Below are 18,392 nucleotides of genomic sequence, written 5' to 3' on the forward strand. Positions count from 1 at the left end.
TTATGATGACCACGTAATCCTTTCTCTGCATTTGTGCCTGACAAAAAGGAATGCATTACAGGTGAGGAGATTTAGAACTTAATGTGTTGTGTTTACTGAAGGATGTCACGTAAAATAAATTCAAAGATAGACCTTGGTTAATTTCAGTTAGCCTCATCTGCCTCCCACATTTTCCCAGTGTGTTATGTCCCAGAGTGAGTTTTGTGTTTGTCCCTCTGTTAAATCAACCATGGGTTTATGAAAGGCGCTATATACATTTTAGTAATTTGTATTGTTATTATTAGTTATTACCCGAATCCCCATTTTCTGCCAAAAAGCCATAGTAACTCAAACATCAATCAATCAATCAATCAATCAATCAATCAATCAATCAATCAATCAATCAATCAATCAATCAATCAATGTTTATTTGTATAGCCCAATATCACAAATGTTACATTTGTCTCAGTGGACTTCACAGTTTGTACAGAATATCAGTATGACAATACGACACCCTCTGTCCTTAGACCAGGGGTGGGGAACCTCTGGCCCCCGGGCCGTATACGGCCCGCGAGACAATTGGATACGGCCCTCAAGGTAACACACGCAGAAAAGAAAAAAAACAGAAATCTAGACCGTAAAAGAATTAAACAAGCGAGTGCCTGTTTTTCCTGGCCAAGGTCAGGCTCCTTGAACACAACACGAGCCTAACGTGTCATCACGTGGTATATGTCTCGTCCGACAGGGGTTTAGAGCTGCCAGAGAGCACCAGGACGTCGCTCTGGGCCGGGACTTCACAAATGCCAGTACCCATAAGGAGCTGTACACATGCCGCAGTTTTTTGCATTTTTTTTTTTTGTCTTTAGTTGAAAGCCCAGTGGTGATCTGTTCATCTGTCATACTGATCATACAGTAAATAACTTTGTTGTTATTAGCATCTGGTTAGCTAACTATGCTAACAAATATAAGAAGCTTTTTCTACAACCAGCAAGGTAAAGGCACATCTTTACATCATCATTATAGTTATTAAAAAAAAGAGAATAAAGTAAACAGAGAATACAGTTTTTAAAGGGGAGGGATTTGTAAAATATCCATAAAGAAAAATGAAATCTGCTTACAGTTCTGTTTCATATGGGTGTTGAGAGATGTATCCATAGATCTCCTAATGTTGCTCTCAAAGTGCACCAGATTGATGCTTTTAACTTCAACATTTAAAAAAAAAAAAATCTTCCCCCCCACTTAAATCATGTTCACATGGATAGGATACTAAATACATTTGCTCACATCTTGTATCCATATCTTTCTGTTTTGGTGGTCATGCCACAACCGTGCACGTGCATGCATGTCATGGTGAGATATCTGGATTAAGAGGTTGCTTTTTCTTTGCACAGCATGAAAGAAAGGCGAAATGAATGGGCTGTGATTTTAGTATTTTTAAGCAGAGGTCAATTATTTGTACGGCCCTCGGAGGATGTTGAAAAAATTGAAATGGCCCTTGAGAGGAAAAAGGTTCCCCACCCCTGCCTTAGACCCTCACATCATAGAAGGAAAAACTTACGGAGAAAACCCCACAGTTTAAAGGAAAAATGAATGAGAAAACCTCAGGGAGAGCAATACAGATGTAGCACTCCAGATAGGACTCACATGGGTGTGTCCCAGTCAAAAGCCCAGCGGATCCCAGTGGCTGGGGGTGTTGCCAAATTGCTAGAGGGCGTTGCCAAATTTCCCCATTTGTTCAATTACAGGATTTAACCATGAGATGGCGCTTCATTCACAAATACACAAAGACAACTGGGTGTTGTAGAACTTAGTCTGTTTGCAATGTTTGCAGCTCTGCAGTTGTGTTTGCTGAATACTGTAGCATTTAATCACTTATTTGTTATAGTTTTCACAGGCTACTATAATGAAAAGACATCAATATTTTAGATCAAATAAAGTATATAGTTTGCTTTATGCAGTATATTTTTTGTAATATTGTTGGGGTGTTTTTACACAGTAAAGTAGATTGAAGTAAATCAATTTATACATTAAGATAAGATAAGATGGACCTTTATTAATCCCCGTGGGGAAATCCAGTAGTTCAAACAGCAACAGGGTAAGAGTGAAAAACCGGATAGCACAGATTCACACAGATTAATAAAATCAAAAATAAGATGAGCGATACAAATAATAATAATGAGAAACTATGAAATAAGAAATGAATAAAACTAAAATATAATTATCATATCATATATTATAATGTATTGTATTATTAAGTAATATCATACATTAATCCCATTATAGCAGATGCCACATTGAATGGATGAACACATTTATGCATCAATAATTACAACAGAGTATTTCTAAATACAAGTTGTAAAAATACAATATGTATTTAATATGAATAACATAATGATTAATTTCAGATGATAATACTTTTCAGGGTTACGTCCCGTCTGACAGCGCTTAGCTCTCTGCTGAAGATCACTGCTGCTCCAAACAAAGTCAAATATCCTACATCCAAACGGAATAAATATAATTAATTATTATGAATACGTTAAGTCTTGTTCATTGTTTTTCACTTTTATTAAATGTTTTATATTTCCGGCACAGACCCTTTCATACCGGCAATGCGCGATAGAAACAACAGAAAGTGCGACAGTTTAAAGAGCCTGTGACAGCATCCCAACAACTGTTGTGCAATGAAATATTGGACTACTAGTCATCTCGAACCGTCAGTTTAAAAAAGAAGGTGCGATACCGTTCCGATAAATATCAATAATTTCGAACATTGCGGGGAAATTCCTTCAACTCATTTTGAAGTTTTGGTGGAAGCCGGAAGTGACGTCAATGCGGGAACGCTTCACTGTGCGGCGAGAGAACCAAACACGGACAAAGTGTGTTCTCATGCGTAGAAATGGTGAATTACTGAGTTTAGGCACGTTAATAACGTTTTAATGAAGTTGACTACAGTATATTCATATATGTCAATTCGGGGAACATAAACATAAATGATCGTGGTGAAGATGATGATTAAATTAGGATTAAAAATCGGGAGTGAGAGCTGCTGAATTTCCTCCCGTAGGATGTGATATAAAAGCTGTGGAATGTGAGCATCCCCCTTGGGAGACTTACTCCACACATTCCGATGGCCAATTAGCTTTAAACAAAGAGTTTGCAACATGGGGGGTGGGGGCTTCTCAAAAGAGAAAATGCAGATATAATTCACTCTCTCGACTCGCTGGTATCTCGAGCTGAGCGCTCATTGGTGGTTTGTACCCGCTGCTGATGAAACTCTCCATTGGCTCGGCAAAAGTTTGTTGTTGTTTTTTGTCAGTTTTACGTCGCCACTTCCATTCACATTTTTCATCATTTTTCCACAATGTTTATCATGAAATTAATATCCATATATTTTATAGTATACTACATGCCAACCCTACCGATTTGGGCGTTAGTCTACCGCTTTTGACATGTTTCTACCGCCTACCGACTTAGCTGGCTTTCCCTACCGATTTTCAATCTTCCCAAACTATAACAAATAAAAATGACACTCCATAGACACTGGACTCGACTTTTGGTGGACATCGTTTGCAGCGTGATCGCATCATACAAACAGTAGTCCTCTGTGTTTCTGAAAGAGAAACAACGTGCAGACCGGGGGTAACGCTGCCATTTGAGTCCTGCAGGATTTCCCCGTTAATATCAGTGTCTCGAAAACACATGTTGGCGACTGAAAGACATCCAGTGTTTGGTCTTTTCCGGAAGCATCCTACAGTGTCTCAACTGAAAGAGGACCACAAACACACACAAAATATAATGCAATTTGGAGATTTGGGGATATTTATCTCCTATTCTTTCAATTTTTCTGACATTTTCAACACCAAACATGTCGTTAATGTGTTTAGTGAACTACAGCAATCTGAAAGCCTGTACATTATTTATATCACACTTTATCAGTATTAAAAAGCAGGAAATTACTTTTTTAATGCAGTATTTTCTGATTTATGGCGCAACACAAAGATATTTCGCTCTGTGCAAACCTTTGACTCTAATATGTCAACAACATGAAACAAGAATATGAACCTGGCTTTATCCAATGTTCACACAAGAGTTCTACATCCTGACACATCCTTCATCTACACTGTCTCAACTGAAAGAGGACCAGAAACACATTAAAATATAATAAAATGTGGAGACTTTGGGATATTTATCTCCCATTCTTTTACTTTTCGGGCATTTTACAGACCAGACATGTCGTTGATGTCACTGTTTACCAAACTACCACTTTTTCTGAAAAATGCATAAAATTATGCGATATATTTTAAATACATGGTTTATACATGTGATTACTGGGGTTCCATTTCTTCTGATTACCTAATTTGGGCGTTCACATTTGCCACGCGCAAACCTACCTCTTTTGGATTTGGAAAGGTTGGCATGTATGCTATACTTGCACTGCTTACCGTTTTCATACTTTATATATCTTAGCATATTCATACACACTGTTAATACTGCTCACAGGCTGCTGTGTATATCTAGTGTATTCATACCCCTCACTGTTTATTCATCATTCAATTAATTCTATATTTTATTCTGTAGATTGTGTACATTACTTTTCACTTTACTGCTTGTTGCACCGTTAGAAGCTAAACTGCATTTCGTTGTCTCAGTACCTGTAATCTGTGCAATAACAATAAAGCAGGCATCTTTATTGTGGCCTCAACAATCAAGTTCTAAGTAGTGCAATATGAAATAAAAACAACTACACTCTTTTGGCAGTGTTGTCAGGGTATATGCAGGAATCCTGAGGTCAAATTTAATACCTTTTAAGACCTTTTTTAAGACCCTTTCCATACATTTTAAGACCTCATCGCAACTTTGAGTTCTAACCGGTTACACACTTTACCTCACATTTACTGTATTGATTGTAAGACAGCACAACTAAACAGAGTGCAGACAGACTACTGAAGCCTCCTCTCCACATGAACTTCAACCTCTCTGTGAAGATCAGGTTTAATGCAGTATGCTGCTTTTTTGCTTCTGTAGACTCTGTGTTCTTTCATTCCAGTAAAACTCCTCAGAAACCATTAGAAATCAGTATTTGATCAATAAACAAAACAATTGACAAAACTTTGAACTATGAAATATATTAAACTTTGGTGAGCTTCAGCGAGGTAATGCCATATAGGAGCTCCCTCACAAATACCCAGGGGTTAAATTGGGCTGGGGCTGTCCGGGGCTAAGCCCTGGCACATAGGACGATGCTCTGACGTCATCACCCTCACACATTTGTCATATGTTTTCAAAAAACAATATATATGTTAAGACTTTTCTCGTTCTTAATATAGACTATATTAGGGTCGATATGTGTTCACTTTACTTTAAAATAGCAGATCTCTGTGACCGGATATAGTTAGGGCTTAGACCCCGGCCCCACGAGGACGCATACGGTAAAACGCATAACAAACGCAAAAAAGTATTCCGTTCACACGCATTCGATTCATTAACGTGTCCGTTCACACTAGACCGCTGGAAATGCTGGAAACGCTGTAGTACATATGCCAGGCCTGTAAGTGGCGCTGCTGCCGCCACAAAATACACCAAAAGCAGCGAAGAAGACCCCGGAGCATGGTTGCCATGGTTGCCCTTCTGTTTATTCTCCGCGGTGGACGGCGTGTTCTCCTGCTGTATATCTCTCAGGTAGTCCACCAGCAGATGAAAAACACCCACCTCTCCGCCTCTTCCAAGGAACGAGGGGACCGTGCGGCAGAGTTTCAGTTAAAAAAAAATTCCAGCCGGTCAACATGTCCGTTAAAGTTTAAATCTTCCGTACAAAATAGAAAAGTGCCGATCAGAGGTCTTCTTTGTTATTTATTGAGCTTTAAAACAAATTGATAACGACTCTGTTCTCTGTATAATAATATAATAATATTTAATAAACGGTGCCTGCCTCTCTTTTCCTCCCCCTCTTTTGACAGCCCAGCAGCAGCAGGAGACGTGGGGAGAGGGAGGCGGGCTATTTCATCGTTATCAGAAATGATCATATAGCAACCCAGTCTCAAGGCATTTCGTGTTCACCAACACGATTTTTTATCTATTGATTCGTGTTCACCAACACGATTTTCCCCTTTTTTTCGTGTTGCACAGCACGATTTTAAAAGCAATGTATTTCTATTGGTAGTCTTTCCCCTTTTTTTTCGTGTTGCACAGCACGATTTTAAAAGCAATGTATTTCTGTTGGTAGTCTCACGGCATTACGTGTTATAGGAAGACCGGAAGCTGTGTGGTTCATAAAAACATGTTCTTACTTAATATCAAGCCACGATTATTGCTTTTATTTAAAATCGTATCATTTCGGACTTTTGTTGCTGTCTGTGAGGAAAATAAATGGGGCTCATTTTTCCTTTTAATTTGTTATTCTTTTCAAAATAACACACTGTTATTTAGTCAACAATAACACACAATTATCCTTGTTTTTATTCATTTGTTTAATTCTATAATCTCTGGCTTTTTTGCCGTCCTTCAGGAACTGAATTTCAAAATAAAAATAACCGGAAACAAACGTAGGCCTATAAGGGACATTTCGAGCATCATCGAGTTTAGGATGGCCGAAGACACTACACTACCCATAATCCCCAATTCAAATTAACAGATTAAACATCTCTCTGACACGACTCTCTTTTAACCATAACGGGTACTTTACACAACATTGAGTCAAACTTATCCTTGTTTTAATCCTTGTTTTATTTATGTTAAATTGTTGTTGTCGGTTAATTTTCCATTTGATTTATTTTGGTTTAAGATATCATTATTTTTTATTTATTTTTATCATGTTAGATGTTTAAACTTTTCTGCATTTTATAAGGCAATATATACTTTTTTGTTTTTGTCCGTAGGCTACTTAGGTTATTAAAGAGTTATCGTGTCAAAATATAGGAAATGTATTAATATTTTATTGTATAATCGGTACAGGAAATTACATCATTCAGAGCACCACCTATTGGCCAAAGACGCTGCCACCGGCATTGCGATCCATCCTCTGACAAAGTAAGTTTGGTCACTAAAGTCTGATACATGTTTTGCTTAGATTTAATAATTGGGGCTTTTTTTTAAGCCTTTACTCGCATGGTTCATCATACATACTGAACCGTTCTAAGTCTGAGAAATGCTTTCGCCATAATCAGCAAAGTAACATTAATGTGAAATTTTTCTTGCGGGCGGCTAACTAGCTAGCTAGCTAGCTAGCTCACGTTCAACATAAGCTTAAACTAGTTTAGCTACATTTATATCAGCTCATAAGTGGTGTGTGAAAAATATTTGTCTTAATTACGGCTACATACGTCGGTGTTAAAGTGTGAGTTATACGTTATCTTAATCGCTTTTGTTTTACACATGACAGTACTAACGCTGGCCGACATTTTAATATATGTTTGGGGGGGAGGGGCATAGTCCACGTCCATGTGCTTGTTACGCGTATGAAACAGGAAACACGTAAATGAACTCAGTCTGTCTAAAGTAGTTAAACTGTCACAATGTGCATTTAAAAAAACTAGTGTCACTACATAATTCACTTTTTCTGTTCTCTCCTGCAGCTACTGTACCCACACCACAAACCCATACACTGATCTACACCATCATAAAACCAACGGCACTTTTAAAGTCCATGTAATGTCCAAAAGAAATGTTATTCTGTTTTAATAAATCGCTTCATCACTTTCCACTGTTTCATTTGACATATCAACATCAATGATTCTTTCCATAAATACCCCCCAAATAACATGAAATGTGTGCCACTTTCCCGTGTTATTCTACTCCGGTAGCGAAAAGCTTGCCAGCCATTAACCCAGCTGTGTGACGTCACACGTGGCAAACACCAGCCTCGTCTGGATTGTTTGTTTTGTATCCTTCCGCTATTTTCGCTCAACATATGTGTAACCGGACCTCGCTAAACTTTTTTTATCTAACAATTCATGATGGGGAAGCGATGTGTAGTTGTGAGCTGTGAATGTTTCCTGATTGCTATAAACATTGATCATGGGTGCTGGAAGATTGTGCACAAAACTCGGGTCAGAATTAAGTTACTACAGGTGTTATGCCAGCTTGAGCTAAATGTCACCAGAGTACAGTGAACTTGCCTTGTGACTGAAATATATAAAAGTTGAAGTAAGGCCAAAAATGAATTACGTCTGAATATCTTTATTATTTTTACCACTTTTAATTATTTGTGGGCTCGCACATTATACCAAAATAGACTAATGTACACTGCAATAAAGATAAAATGTTACAAGTGAAAAATTAACAAAAGAACCCTTTTTTATTTATCAAACAGTAAATTAATACAATCTTACAAATTAGCGATTTGGAAAATGTTGTTATATTTACATGTTTCTTTGGAAAAATAATATTGTAAATGATGTACTTTGTAAATTATTTACATCATGCGAAACCATTTTAACCAGTTCAGCTGCATGACTTATGTCAAATTACAGATTTGGCCATTGAAATCCCTTATAGCGGCCTCCCGGTTCAGGGAAAGTCTTCCGTATCTCGGTTACAGCACATGCAGGCAGCGGGACTCTGATTTTTGGGCCGAGTACACCCCAGCACCAACGTACAAACTGTCGATAAGCTGTATATCGATACTTCCTAATGAAAAAAAAGTATACAGATTATAAATATATTTGGAGAAAAATAAAATGTTATGTAGTACTATTATGTAGCAATGGTTACAAATTGGCTTATAACATGATATTTGTACTTTACTTGTACAAAATAAATATGAGGTTATACATGACTGCTTTTCAGAATCATAGACCTCTTATATATTTCCTCACATGTGTAGTTGTTTCTTTTCCCAAGCATACATTGAACTTGCATACACAGAAAAAATAAAAGCCAAGCTGTTTTTGACTGCTTGAAAGAGTTTAATGGTATCTTTAAAAGTGTACCATATCTGTAGCGACTAAAAGTATTATATGAAAGCAAAGCTGCAATAGGCAGTTGGGTCAATCAATATTTACTTACTGGTGTAGTGGGCCATCAACTGCTCTGTGTTGTTGTTTGTATTGAAGATACGCTATTTTCAGTGTCCAAACACTGAGACAGCCTTCTCTAAAGCCTGGGTGGCTAATAATGCACCTTGGTTTCTCGTCGGTGTCTTCTATCTGGCAGAGTCCTGCACGGGTCTGATTTTCAAGACCCGCTCCCGCCCCGCACCCGTGACGTGCAGTACCGAACCCGCCCCGCTACCCGCACATATTGCCAATTAGTTCCGCAACCCGACCCGAACCCGCATATATATAAGCAGTGACAACGTGCAATTATTAACACACGCAGTTGCATATTTGGCTCAAAAAGCCTGGGATGTTGTTTATTTTCTCCATCTAGGATGACACCAAAAGCCTGCCAGACGTTGGATTTCGCTCTTGAGGAAGAGTTATTGAAAATGCTGTATTCTCCGCTATAGAGAGCTTCACCTCAGCCATTCAGAATGTGGTGCGCTCAGCAGCAGATAGATGCACTGCAGAGGTTATGATTATGCTCGGTACCGCGGAGGAGAGGTCTGAGGATTTAAACATTAAACTAAATTATTATTGTTTAAATATATTTATTATGCAACACCCGCAACCGGACCCGCATCATCTTTGTTTTACCCACAAGCGAACCCGGAAAAAAGCGTTTGAAAAAATACCACCCGCAAATCACCTTTTTTGCGGGTCACCCGTCGGGTACCCGCGGATACCCGACCCGATGCAGGACTCTGCTATCTGGTCAGTAGGTTGCAAACTGTCTATTTGTTCCATCACCTGCCAGATCTCTCTGCAGCATACACATTCATCTGCAGTGGGCATGCTTTCACAGCATTGACATGTAGGCTACACCTGAATATTGTACATAACATTAAAAAACAAAACAATATCTGCCGGACGTGTGAGGAACAGATGACAAATTAAGATCGACATTTAGTGCAGGTCAAATTAAATAAAACAGAATTTACCATTCAGTATTGCCGACTCGAGTCTCGCCGGCTGCGGAATCCGCTTCTCTTTCACAAGTTTCTGCCTCGTTGTTCGATTGCTGGGCAGGAGGCTCGTACTTATAAGGCAAGATGCCTTGAAGTGAAAGGCTAGCTGGTTCACTCTCTACTTCTGTAACTGAATCCAGATAACCCACCGAATCTGAGCTTGAATGATCGCTCTCGCTGTCGCTGTCTGAAGTTATCGCGTTGCTTGCCATTTGGACTGATTTGATCAAATGGCAATGTTTGCCACGTGTGACGTCACCGCTCGTTCGGGAGTGATCGGGGGCGTACTCGGCAAACTTCGGAACCAACATCGGTTTTTAACGTATTTGTCATTTAATTATGACGAAACTTTAAACATTTTTATTTATTTTTATTCTGGTGATATCTAAACTACATGTTAAAAAACACCTGTGTTAGATGCATTACATGGCCTTTAAGAGCCAAACTCAACCTATCTCTCTGTCTATCTACCTACCTTTCTTACAGTTATTGTCTATCTTTTTCTATCATTCATTATCTATTTCTTCATCTATCCATCTCAATCTTACAATCTGTCTCTCTATCTCTGTTTGTCTCATACAGCAGCTGTTGCATATCTGTTGTGTCTGTCTGTCTGTCTGTCTGTCTGGCTGGCTGTGTTGCAATGGCAACAAAACACAACCCAGACCCCAATAATCCCACATCCAAAGAAGGGGAACGCATGGCTCTTGAGCTGAAGCATGAACACATGCTAGCTGAAGCTAAGGTTGGTGTTTTAACCCATATGACCTCATTCATTTCCCACTTGAATTTGGCTCTATCTGTTATCCAAAAAATGCTGAACAGGCCAACAGTAACTGGATTTTGGATCAATGTATAGGGCCTTTGCAAAACGGTTCATCATTACAACATGGGGGCAGAGGCTTACTAAATAAAGCTTGTTCAACTTGTTTTACTTCATTAGTTGTATATGGTAGGAAAAACTTGAAGCAAAAATGTTCTTCAAGTGAATGAATTTACTTTTATTTGTCCACTGTCATATGGTATCAGTTTATCAGCAACATCAACCTTACATGAGTTGTTACTTGGTCACAGAAAGCAGCTGAGGAGAGGAAACGGGCACGCTCTGTAGGAGACACTTTACAGTCCCCTAAAAGGGGCTGTGTAGGACGTGGCAAGCCGAGAGGGAGGCGTGGAGGGCGACGCCAAGGCTCAGCTACAGGTTAAAATCCCAATTATTTTACATTTTTATGAATTTACTCAGTAAATGGTTGGAAAATCGAAAAAAACACAGTAATTACTTGTTGAGGGTCTACAATAATTCCAATATATAAACACATAGTGACACTACAGTCGGAGACATTCCCACTGTGGTGTCATAAGAACTATGCTTTATTTAATTTCACAAGCTTTTAAACAATAGGTAGATAATACAAATCATCAGTTATCTGTTGTTAACCCTCTGTGTGATGTTTTACAGTCACATCCCCCCCGACTGAGGGCTTCCAGTCTTCCAGTGTGGAGGTTCTGCGTACTGAACCTTCAGCACAACACGAATTTGGTAAATCACAAAAATGGCTTTAAGTTTAAAACTAAAATCAATTTTTAAATAAATTGTGTTAGTGAGAAAAAATGACCTTATACAAAACTGACAGTTCAGGACTCGAACGAGGAATGTAATTCCGTAAAGATATTGGCCAGTTCCTTACTGAGCAAAGAAATGATCCTTGATTTTTAGTGTTCATCTTAAATATAGTCATTTACAGTTAAAGTTTCCCATTCTGTTCACAGAAAAGAATATGGAGAGACTCTCTGACATTCTTTCCTCATGTCCTCCTCCTGAGCCTCAAAGAAGCTCTGCCTCATCCTGGTCTTTTCGGCAGCAGAAAGCCTCAGAGTGCTGGAAAGAAGCGAGACCACACCACCTACAATGCCTTCTAGAAAAAGAGGCTGTTGGTCATCCCCTGTGTGGCCTCTGCCACGAGCCGGCTGTTATTAGGTGAGATAACATTTACCTTTATTTAAATTACTTTACCTAATTGTAATTTTTCAGTATTAATGCTCAGTGCCCTGCTATTTCAGCTAACATGCATGACTTTTGGGATGTTAGAAAACTGGATACCTAGAGAAAACCCACATGAAAATGAAAGTAATTCTAGGATATTAGAATAATTTTGTATTTCCTCCCAAGGTGTAGAGAGTGTCTCCCCGAGGAGTGGTTCTGTGGAGACTGTGATGTACTTCATCACAAGAACCAGCCACTCCACAACACGGACAGTTTAATGAATGTTTTTTTTAAACCAATTAGTCCAACAACGTGTGTTGTTAGAGTGGAAGGTGGATATGACACCCATGACCAAGGTATGCTCTCTCAAAATTGCATTTTGATGTTCACATGTCTCTTCGGCAAGCATATAATGGTAATTAGTGCTTTTCTTCTTTTCTTTGACAGCTTGCATATTTCCAACTGTGAAGGCACCCAACTGCTCCTGTAAAGACACAAACTTCACTGTGGTACCAGGCAAACCAGTGATTTTAATTACCATCAATGGTAAACAAATATAAATATATATATATATATATATATATTTGGATTTCTATTGAATTGTTGTTATGTTTACTGTTGGGCTGAGGCATTGTGCTTCCATTTGGAGTAAAACCTTCATGTAATATCTGTTCATCTTTGACTATTTGTAGATGGAACTGTTGTAAAATGTGTCTTAATTATGTTTATTTACTTGTTCCAAGGGCGTTATGACTTGCATCTGCCACTATATGTCTGTCAAACTTGCCAGCAGCAGTGGACCCCCGACTTGAAAGTCCTCCTTAAGAGTGGATACTGGCCAGCTTCGGTCAGTATTTCCACACTTTACACCTTGGACCTCCTGAGCTCCTTTGAAGAGCTCAAGATCATCTCTCCGGGATTCTCCAGACAGGCCTTTGCAAAGCTGCTGGAGCATCGCACAAAGTGTGGAGGAAGAGTAAGTGTAAATATTCTTTACCATATTATACATTATAACATTTCCGTAAATAGACCAAATCACAGCAATATATGTCATTATCTTCCAGTCTGGACCTGTCAACGGAGATGCACTGCAGCGCAGCTTTCTGGAGTTCTCCTATGCCTCGTATGAGGAAGACCAGCTCTGCTGTGGTGCTCCTCTCATCTGCCCTGCCTGCACGCCGGAGATGTTGGCTGTTTCTGCCGATGGAAACAGGAAGCTGTATCGCTTTCGGCGAAGTGGAAAGTGCTGTTTTTACAATGTTGTTATTTAAGTTTTTTGATTACTGTTTATATTTCATGGATATATTTGCTAATCTTTTTTTCCTCAGTTCTGATGGCAGCGCCTTTTTTAATGGGCTCTTTGTAGCAGAAGACAGCGCGGTCGCTGCATTTGTCGACAAAATACAGAGATCACTGAAAAATGCAAGTTTTTATTCTTCATTTTACCTTATAGGTATATCACAAAAATAGCCATGTATATCCGACCCTGACTTTCTTCAAATTCAGCTACTTCTCCTTACCATCTACTCCAAAATCAGATAATTAGAACAAATGGTGTAGATCGTGATTCCATTGCTTTTAACTGATTTGTCATGATGTAATGTGTGTCTTAGACCCAGGGAAGAGGCACATGTGGGGACTCCCAGTGGACAGCAGCGAGGGAGACGTCAAGGAGGGCTTCGAAGCTGGATGAAGAAGGGATGGAGGTGGCTGTATGTCGCCATGGGTTTCTTTTGAAGGCCTTAAATATGTACAGGGGGGAGATATTCGCCTACCCCCTGTATCTTCAAAAGGAACTCATGCCAGCCAAAGCCAAGTTCTTCGCCATGGATGTGGCTTGCAAGTACTGGCCGTACATGGAGAAAGCTGCAAGTGTCCTTCCTGCTCTCCAGGAGCTGACCACCATGAAGCCATTCCTCAGTGTAACGCATGCTCGAGCCCATGCTACCAAATTTTTTTATATTTATGATACTGAAGTAGTAAATATCTAAGCTATACTGTTTAGTATAGTAGTATGTAGCCTCTTTGCACAACAATTCCAGCAACCTTTTACCATCAGATTATATGGAGTGGGAAGAACCAGGAGGGAGCAGGGATGACCGCTGGGGAAGAGGTGGAGCAGGTCAACAGCTGCCTGTCCCGTTGTGCCCTGACAACAAAATACATGTCCAAAGCAGGTGAGTGGAAGGTTTTGCCCTATTATTGCATACTTTTATAGATGACACATCATAACTTCATTATTGCTTTCAAAAGCACGACTGGACATGCTCACAGTGCATGCAATGGGATGGAACAGGAAAAAAGGTGACTCCCTTCATCAGGCACTTTCCACAAGATATGTAAAGGTGAGCCTCCTATTAAAGGTGTTGTTGTGTCCTTTGTCATTTGCACATGGCTTGTTGTTAATCATAGCAAGTTTTAATCTAGATTAATTTCCATCGTCGACTGTTTATCAGACTAGTAAGAGGCTCCTGGAAGAGACTGCAAGTCTTGAGGAACTCAAGACGGAGCTACATTGTGTCTCAGATGACATGGTGTCGACGTGGATTTCCGACGTGAAGGAATGGGCATCTGGTAAGCACGACGAGATAACACCAGCTACATATCATTGTCCATGACTGTTTGAATTTACAGATTTGATCCTAAAGAGCAGCCAATTTTAAGGCAATAAGGCTGATTTTTCATGCCACGTAATGGGACCCTCACTGGATTTCAGTAGACAGGGACATAATCTTCAAGCAATAGCAAGCCAACTATGTGTCCATGTTTATCTCTGATATGTTCCAGTTTCCATAGCTGTACCATCAATTTGTGTTAAAAGGTGTTAAATATGTTGCACAACTTTGTTTCTCAAAACCGTTACGTGTTGTGTAACAGTACATTTTACTGCCAATATTATTTCTACAGGAACATCAGAAACATCGGGTACTTCTGAAGACATCCTTCAAACAGCACTGCAGCAAAGCATTGAGGGGCTTTACCTAAGTGTGAGGCAGCGGAAGCAATCCCTTTACCGACAGAATGGTATAACAATATAATGTTTTAGGTTGCAGATTCAACCTACTGAATTATATATATTTTTTGCACTTGCAAATATAGTTTGTCACATATCCCTATCCCACAACTTCATGTCTTTTTCAGACAGCAGCAAGCTCCGCCATCGACTTCGAAGGAAGCTTGCAGACGACAAAAAGCGCCTTAATCAGGAGGTACTGAAGTACAACCAGCTGGTACACGACTCTGCCAGAGGCATAGATGTTGCTGCAGTGGAGCATTCCCTCTCTGGAGGGAGCATCATGTCCGCGCTGTGGCCGTGGGAAGTTCATGGCATGGGTCAGTTTTCAGATATTTCATAATAATTAATTTGAAGTTCTGTTATATGAAGGTATACCTTGCTGAGTTATGCACATATCATGTAGAGTGTTAGAACGTTCATTTAGTTTAAGGGTATATCTTAAGTTTTCTTATTGTGTATACATTTGATTATTTTGAAAGTACATGTTTGGAGTTTTAAACATATTGTTATGCTATAATGAAAATGTGATTCATGTATAAACATAACTGTGATTGGTTTTTAGCTAACTTTACAGCCAAGAAAAAGATACTTGATCAAGTCATGCTTACACGGAGACTGCAAGAGGAGAAAGGCATCCTATTGTGGGAGATGGCGCAGCATTGCACATGGTTGCAGAACATGGCAGTTGCTCTAAAAAATAAGGTGGCTGAGGAAGGTAAGTTGAAAGCAAAACTTAACCTACCTTGTAAAGTATGAGTTTTAAAGGAAAAAAGTCAGCCCAAATCATTCTTGGTCACAGAAATTGGATGGAGTATAATGGCCTTTGCCCATTCGACCCGGCCATTTTACATAATGTAGTCCCTTGACAGTGACAATCATCTTTATATGTACATGGGAGAGAATATAGTCCATTGAAGTGCTCTGGCCTCGTGAAGCAATCTTACTTTATAGTATGTCCATAAAACAATATTTTGTGTATTTTCAGATGTAGACAAGGGGAATGGAGGACTTGGGTGCACCCTAAGAAGGAAGCATGCTGAGGCGTTGGAGAGGTTGCAGGTGGTACTGCAGCAGTACAAGACCGCTTTAGGTCCTGATGCTTGTTTCCTTCAACATGAAGAGGAAAGTCAAAGTGGCCGAAGCAGTCCAGACACCAGTAAAGATGAAGAAGGAAACATAATTTAGGTAATTTACTTATGAATTAATGTACAGTATCTTTGTTGATTTAGCCTCAACCTAGACATGTTGCTGTTACTTTTGTGTTCATTAATGCTAAACATATGTTGTGTATTCAAAAACCTCAAATTTGGTTTCTGATCTGCCCCTCTTTTTTTGTTTCTCTGTATTTCCCCAGATTGCTGCTGCTCTCAAGCACGAATATCCGCCAAGACTTGATGTGCTATCAGAAATGTAAATACTTTACTGACTTTATATTTGGAGATTGTATTCATACTCCTCAATGAAAGATCACCCTTGAATATGTTGACCATATGACTTTTCCCTATGCCGCAGCATCAGGCCAAACATTTCACTTGTACACAACTTAAATTGTATTGAAGAAAATGCTCAGCGTCCCTGGAATGCATCCTGATCAATGAACCATTCACTTTTGATCCTTTTTGAAACACTAGAATGTAAATTCCTAAATCTCCAAGTATATCTTGCTGGTTACCATACAACTTGGTGAGCACATCATTGTCCAAGAGCAGGAGGTCTTTCCCTTTTTTCCCAGAACGGGATGCCTATGCATTATTATTTTCGATCTCTTATAGGATTTACCTGTCATTAACTTTATACGACTGCACCTGTTACACCGCAGGCCAATAACAGCTTTCCTCTAATTGTTCATTTTTGTTTCTTTTGCGTTACTTGCTTTAATTGCTTTGTCAGTTATATTTCCTTCTTGGTTTCCAGCTATTAACCTGATTGATTGAAGTACTTCAACCAACATGTACAATGCACAGTCTTTTAGGATGTATAATTAGGGACATTGAGATAAACAACAAATAGTTTATTTGGTGAATCACCTCATTGTTGTTCTCAAAACCAAATAATACATTGTTATAAATTGTTATATTTGATTTACACATAGAATGTACATGTTTAATATACATAGTTAAATCATAAAAAAATGGTTGTGTTGTATGATTTCTTAATACTGTATGTTATAACTGTTTGCATAACTTGATTTTATGTTCTGTTGTCCATGCTTTTCATGTTAGACTAACCCCAACGCTCTAGAGTCAAGACATACACCCTTATGGTGGCCTTTTACTTGTATTGTGGTGAAACAAATAAGTAAACCATTGCCAGAGAGGACCATTTTATTGTTTTAAAAACAATGTTATTGATGTGGTTGGTTGATGAATAAATATAAATTAAGCATACGTCTGTGGTACTTTTTGTTGTTTACATCACAATGCATTATAATGCGTTTGGAAATAAATTCATTTAGAAGTAACAATATGGGTTAGCACTTGAATATTTTTGTAAAGAGATGATCCTCATCCGGAACACTGGTTGTTGGTTTAAGATAAGATAGAACTTTATTGATCCCAATTTGGGAAATCTTTGCGTTGCAGCAGCATTAAAACACATGGCATTATACAATACAAATAAAAAGATAAGAAATAAAGAAGGAAATATACATGTTGAATTTACAAATGAGCAATAACAAGATATGCAAGGTATTATGTTTACATAACTATGTGACAGATGGAATATTAAATATTACACTGAATATGTCAAATGTACAGTGAAGAGAGAAACTATGGAGCAGAGAGTTCTCTTCCAGCCAGAGGTGATTTGTTGTACAGCAACACGTTCTCACTCCCAACCCGTCACATGTTGACGGACGGTCAGGGCCCCTCCCCGTCACCGACTTGCATAGAGCTCCCTGAACGTTGGTAATAGACACGTTGGGATCGCGGCGAAATGCTCTCCGCAGATCCATTCTCACTGCGTTTATCAACCTTTTTCTTACTCAATATCAAAGCAACATTTATTGTTTTTACTTCTTTATTTTAATTGAATAATGTAGGACTTTTGTTGCCGTCAGTTATGGGGGGAGTAGGGGCTCAGAATACTGAAATCTGTATTGTTTCATCGTTTTTTCCTTCTAATTTTGTATTATTTTCTAAACCACACACTGTCATTTACTCAACAACACATAAGTATCCTTGTGTGTATTTATTTGTTTGATTAATAAACACAAGTTGGAATCCGTCAGGACCGAGGGTCGGAGCAGCTCATTCGCTTTAGAGAATTTTACACCCGGAAGTAAGTATTCTCTCCGCTTCGCTTGACAAACCCATCCATGGACAAACCCCGTGATAGTCCTCAAGCTCTGATTGGATGTTTGAGTGTGCGCCGAGGGTTACGCCGAGCGTCGAACAGCACTTTGAAATGGG

At 39.0% G+C, this 18,392-nt stretch overlaps 1 protein-coding gene across 7 annotated transcripts; it reads left to right on the plus strand.

Annotated features, from left to right (window-relative positions):
• Positions 1–7,578: 7,578 nt before the first annotated feature.
• LOC307015414 (uncharacterized protein) lies at positions 7,579–17,369 on the plus strand. 7 transcript variants are annotated; one of them, XM_079643994.1, is made up of 11 exons: positions 13,252–13,388; positions 13,580–13,888; positions 14,026–14,143; positions 14,220–14,311; positions 14,423–14,540; positions 14,874–14,990; positions 15,108–15,299; positions 15,545–15,697; positions 15,968–16,167; positions 16,355–16,392; positions 16,495–17,369. In XM_079643994.1, exons 1-9 carry the CDS (start codon positions 13,263–13,265, stop codon positions 16,165–16,167), a joined length of 1,425 nt encoding a protein of 474 aa, XP_079500120.1. In that variant the 5' UTR covers positions 13,252–13,262; the 3' UTR covers positions 16,355–16,392; positions 16,495–17,369. The 7 variants fall into 7 exon arrangements, 4 of the variants coding, with proteins under 4 accessions (XP_079500120.1, XP_079500119.1, XP_079500118.1 ...); XR_013801517.1 differs by lacking the exons at positions 14,026–14,143; positions 14,220–14,311; positions 14,423–14,540; ... (4 more) ...; positions 16,355–16,392; positions 16,495–17,369 and adding exons at positions 7,579–7,623; positions 10,565–10,727; positions 11,057–11,183; ... (3 more) ...; positions 12,414–12,512; positions 12,710–12,942 and having other exon boundaries at positions 13,031–13,388; positions 13,580–13,719; XM_079643993.1 differs by having other exon boundaries at positions 16,337–17,369.
• Positions 17,370–18,392: the final 1,023 nt, after the last annotated feature.

Source organism: Notothenia rossii, assembly GCF_949606895.1.
Source record: "Notothenia rossii genome assembly, chromosome: 8".
In the NCBI taxonomy this organism is placed as follows: Eukaryota; Metazoa; Chordata; class Actinopteri; order Perciformes; family Nototheniidae; genus Notothenia; species Notothenia rossii.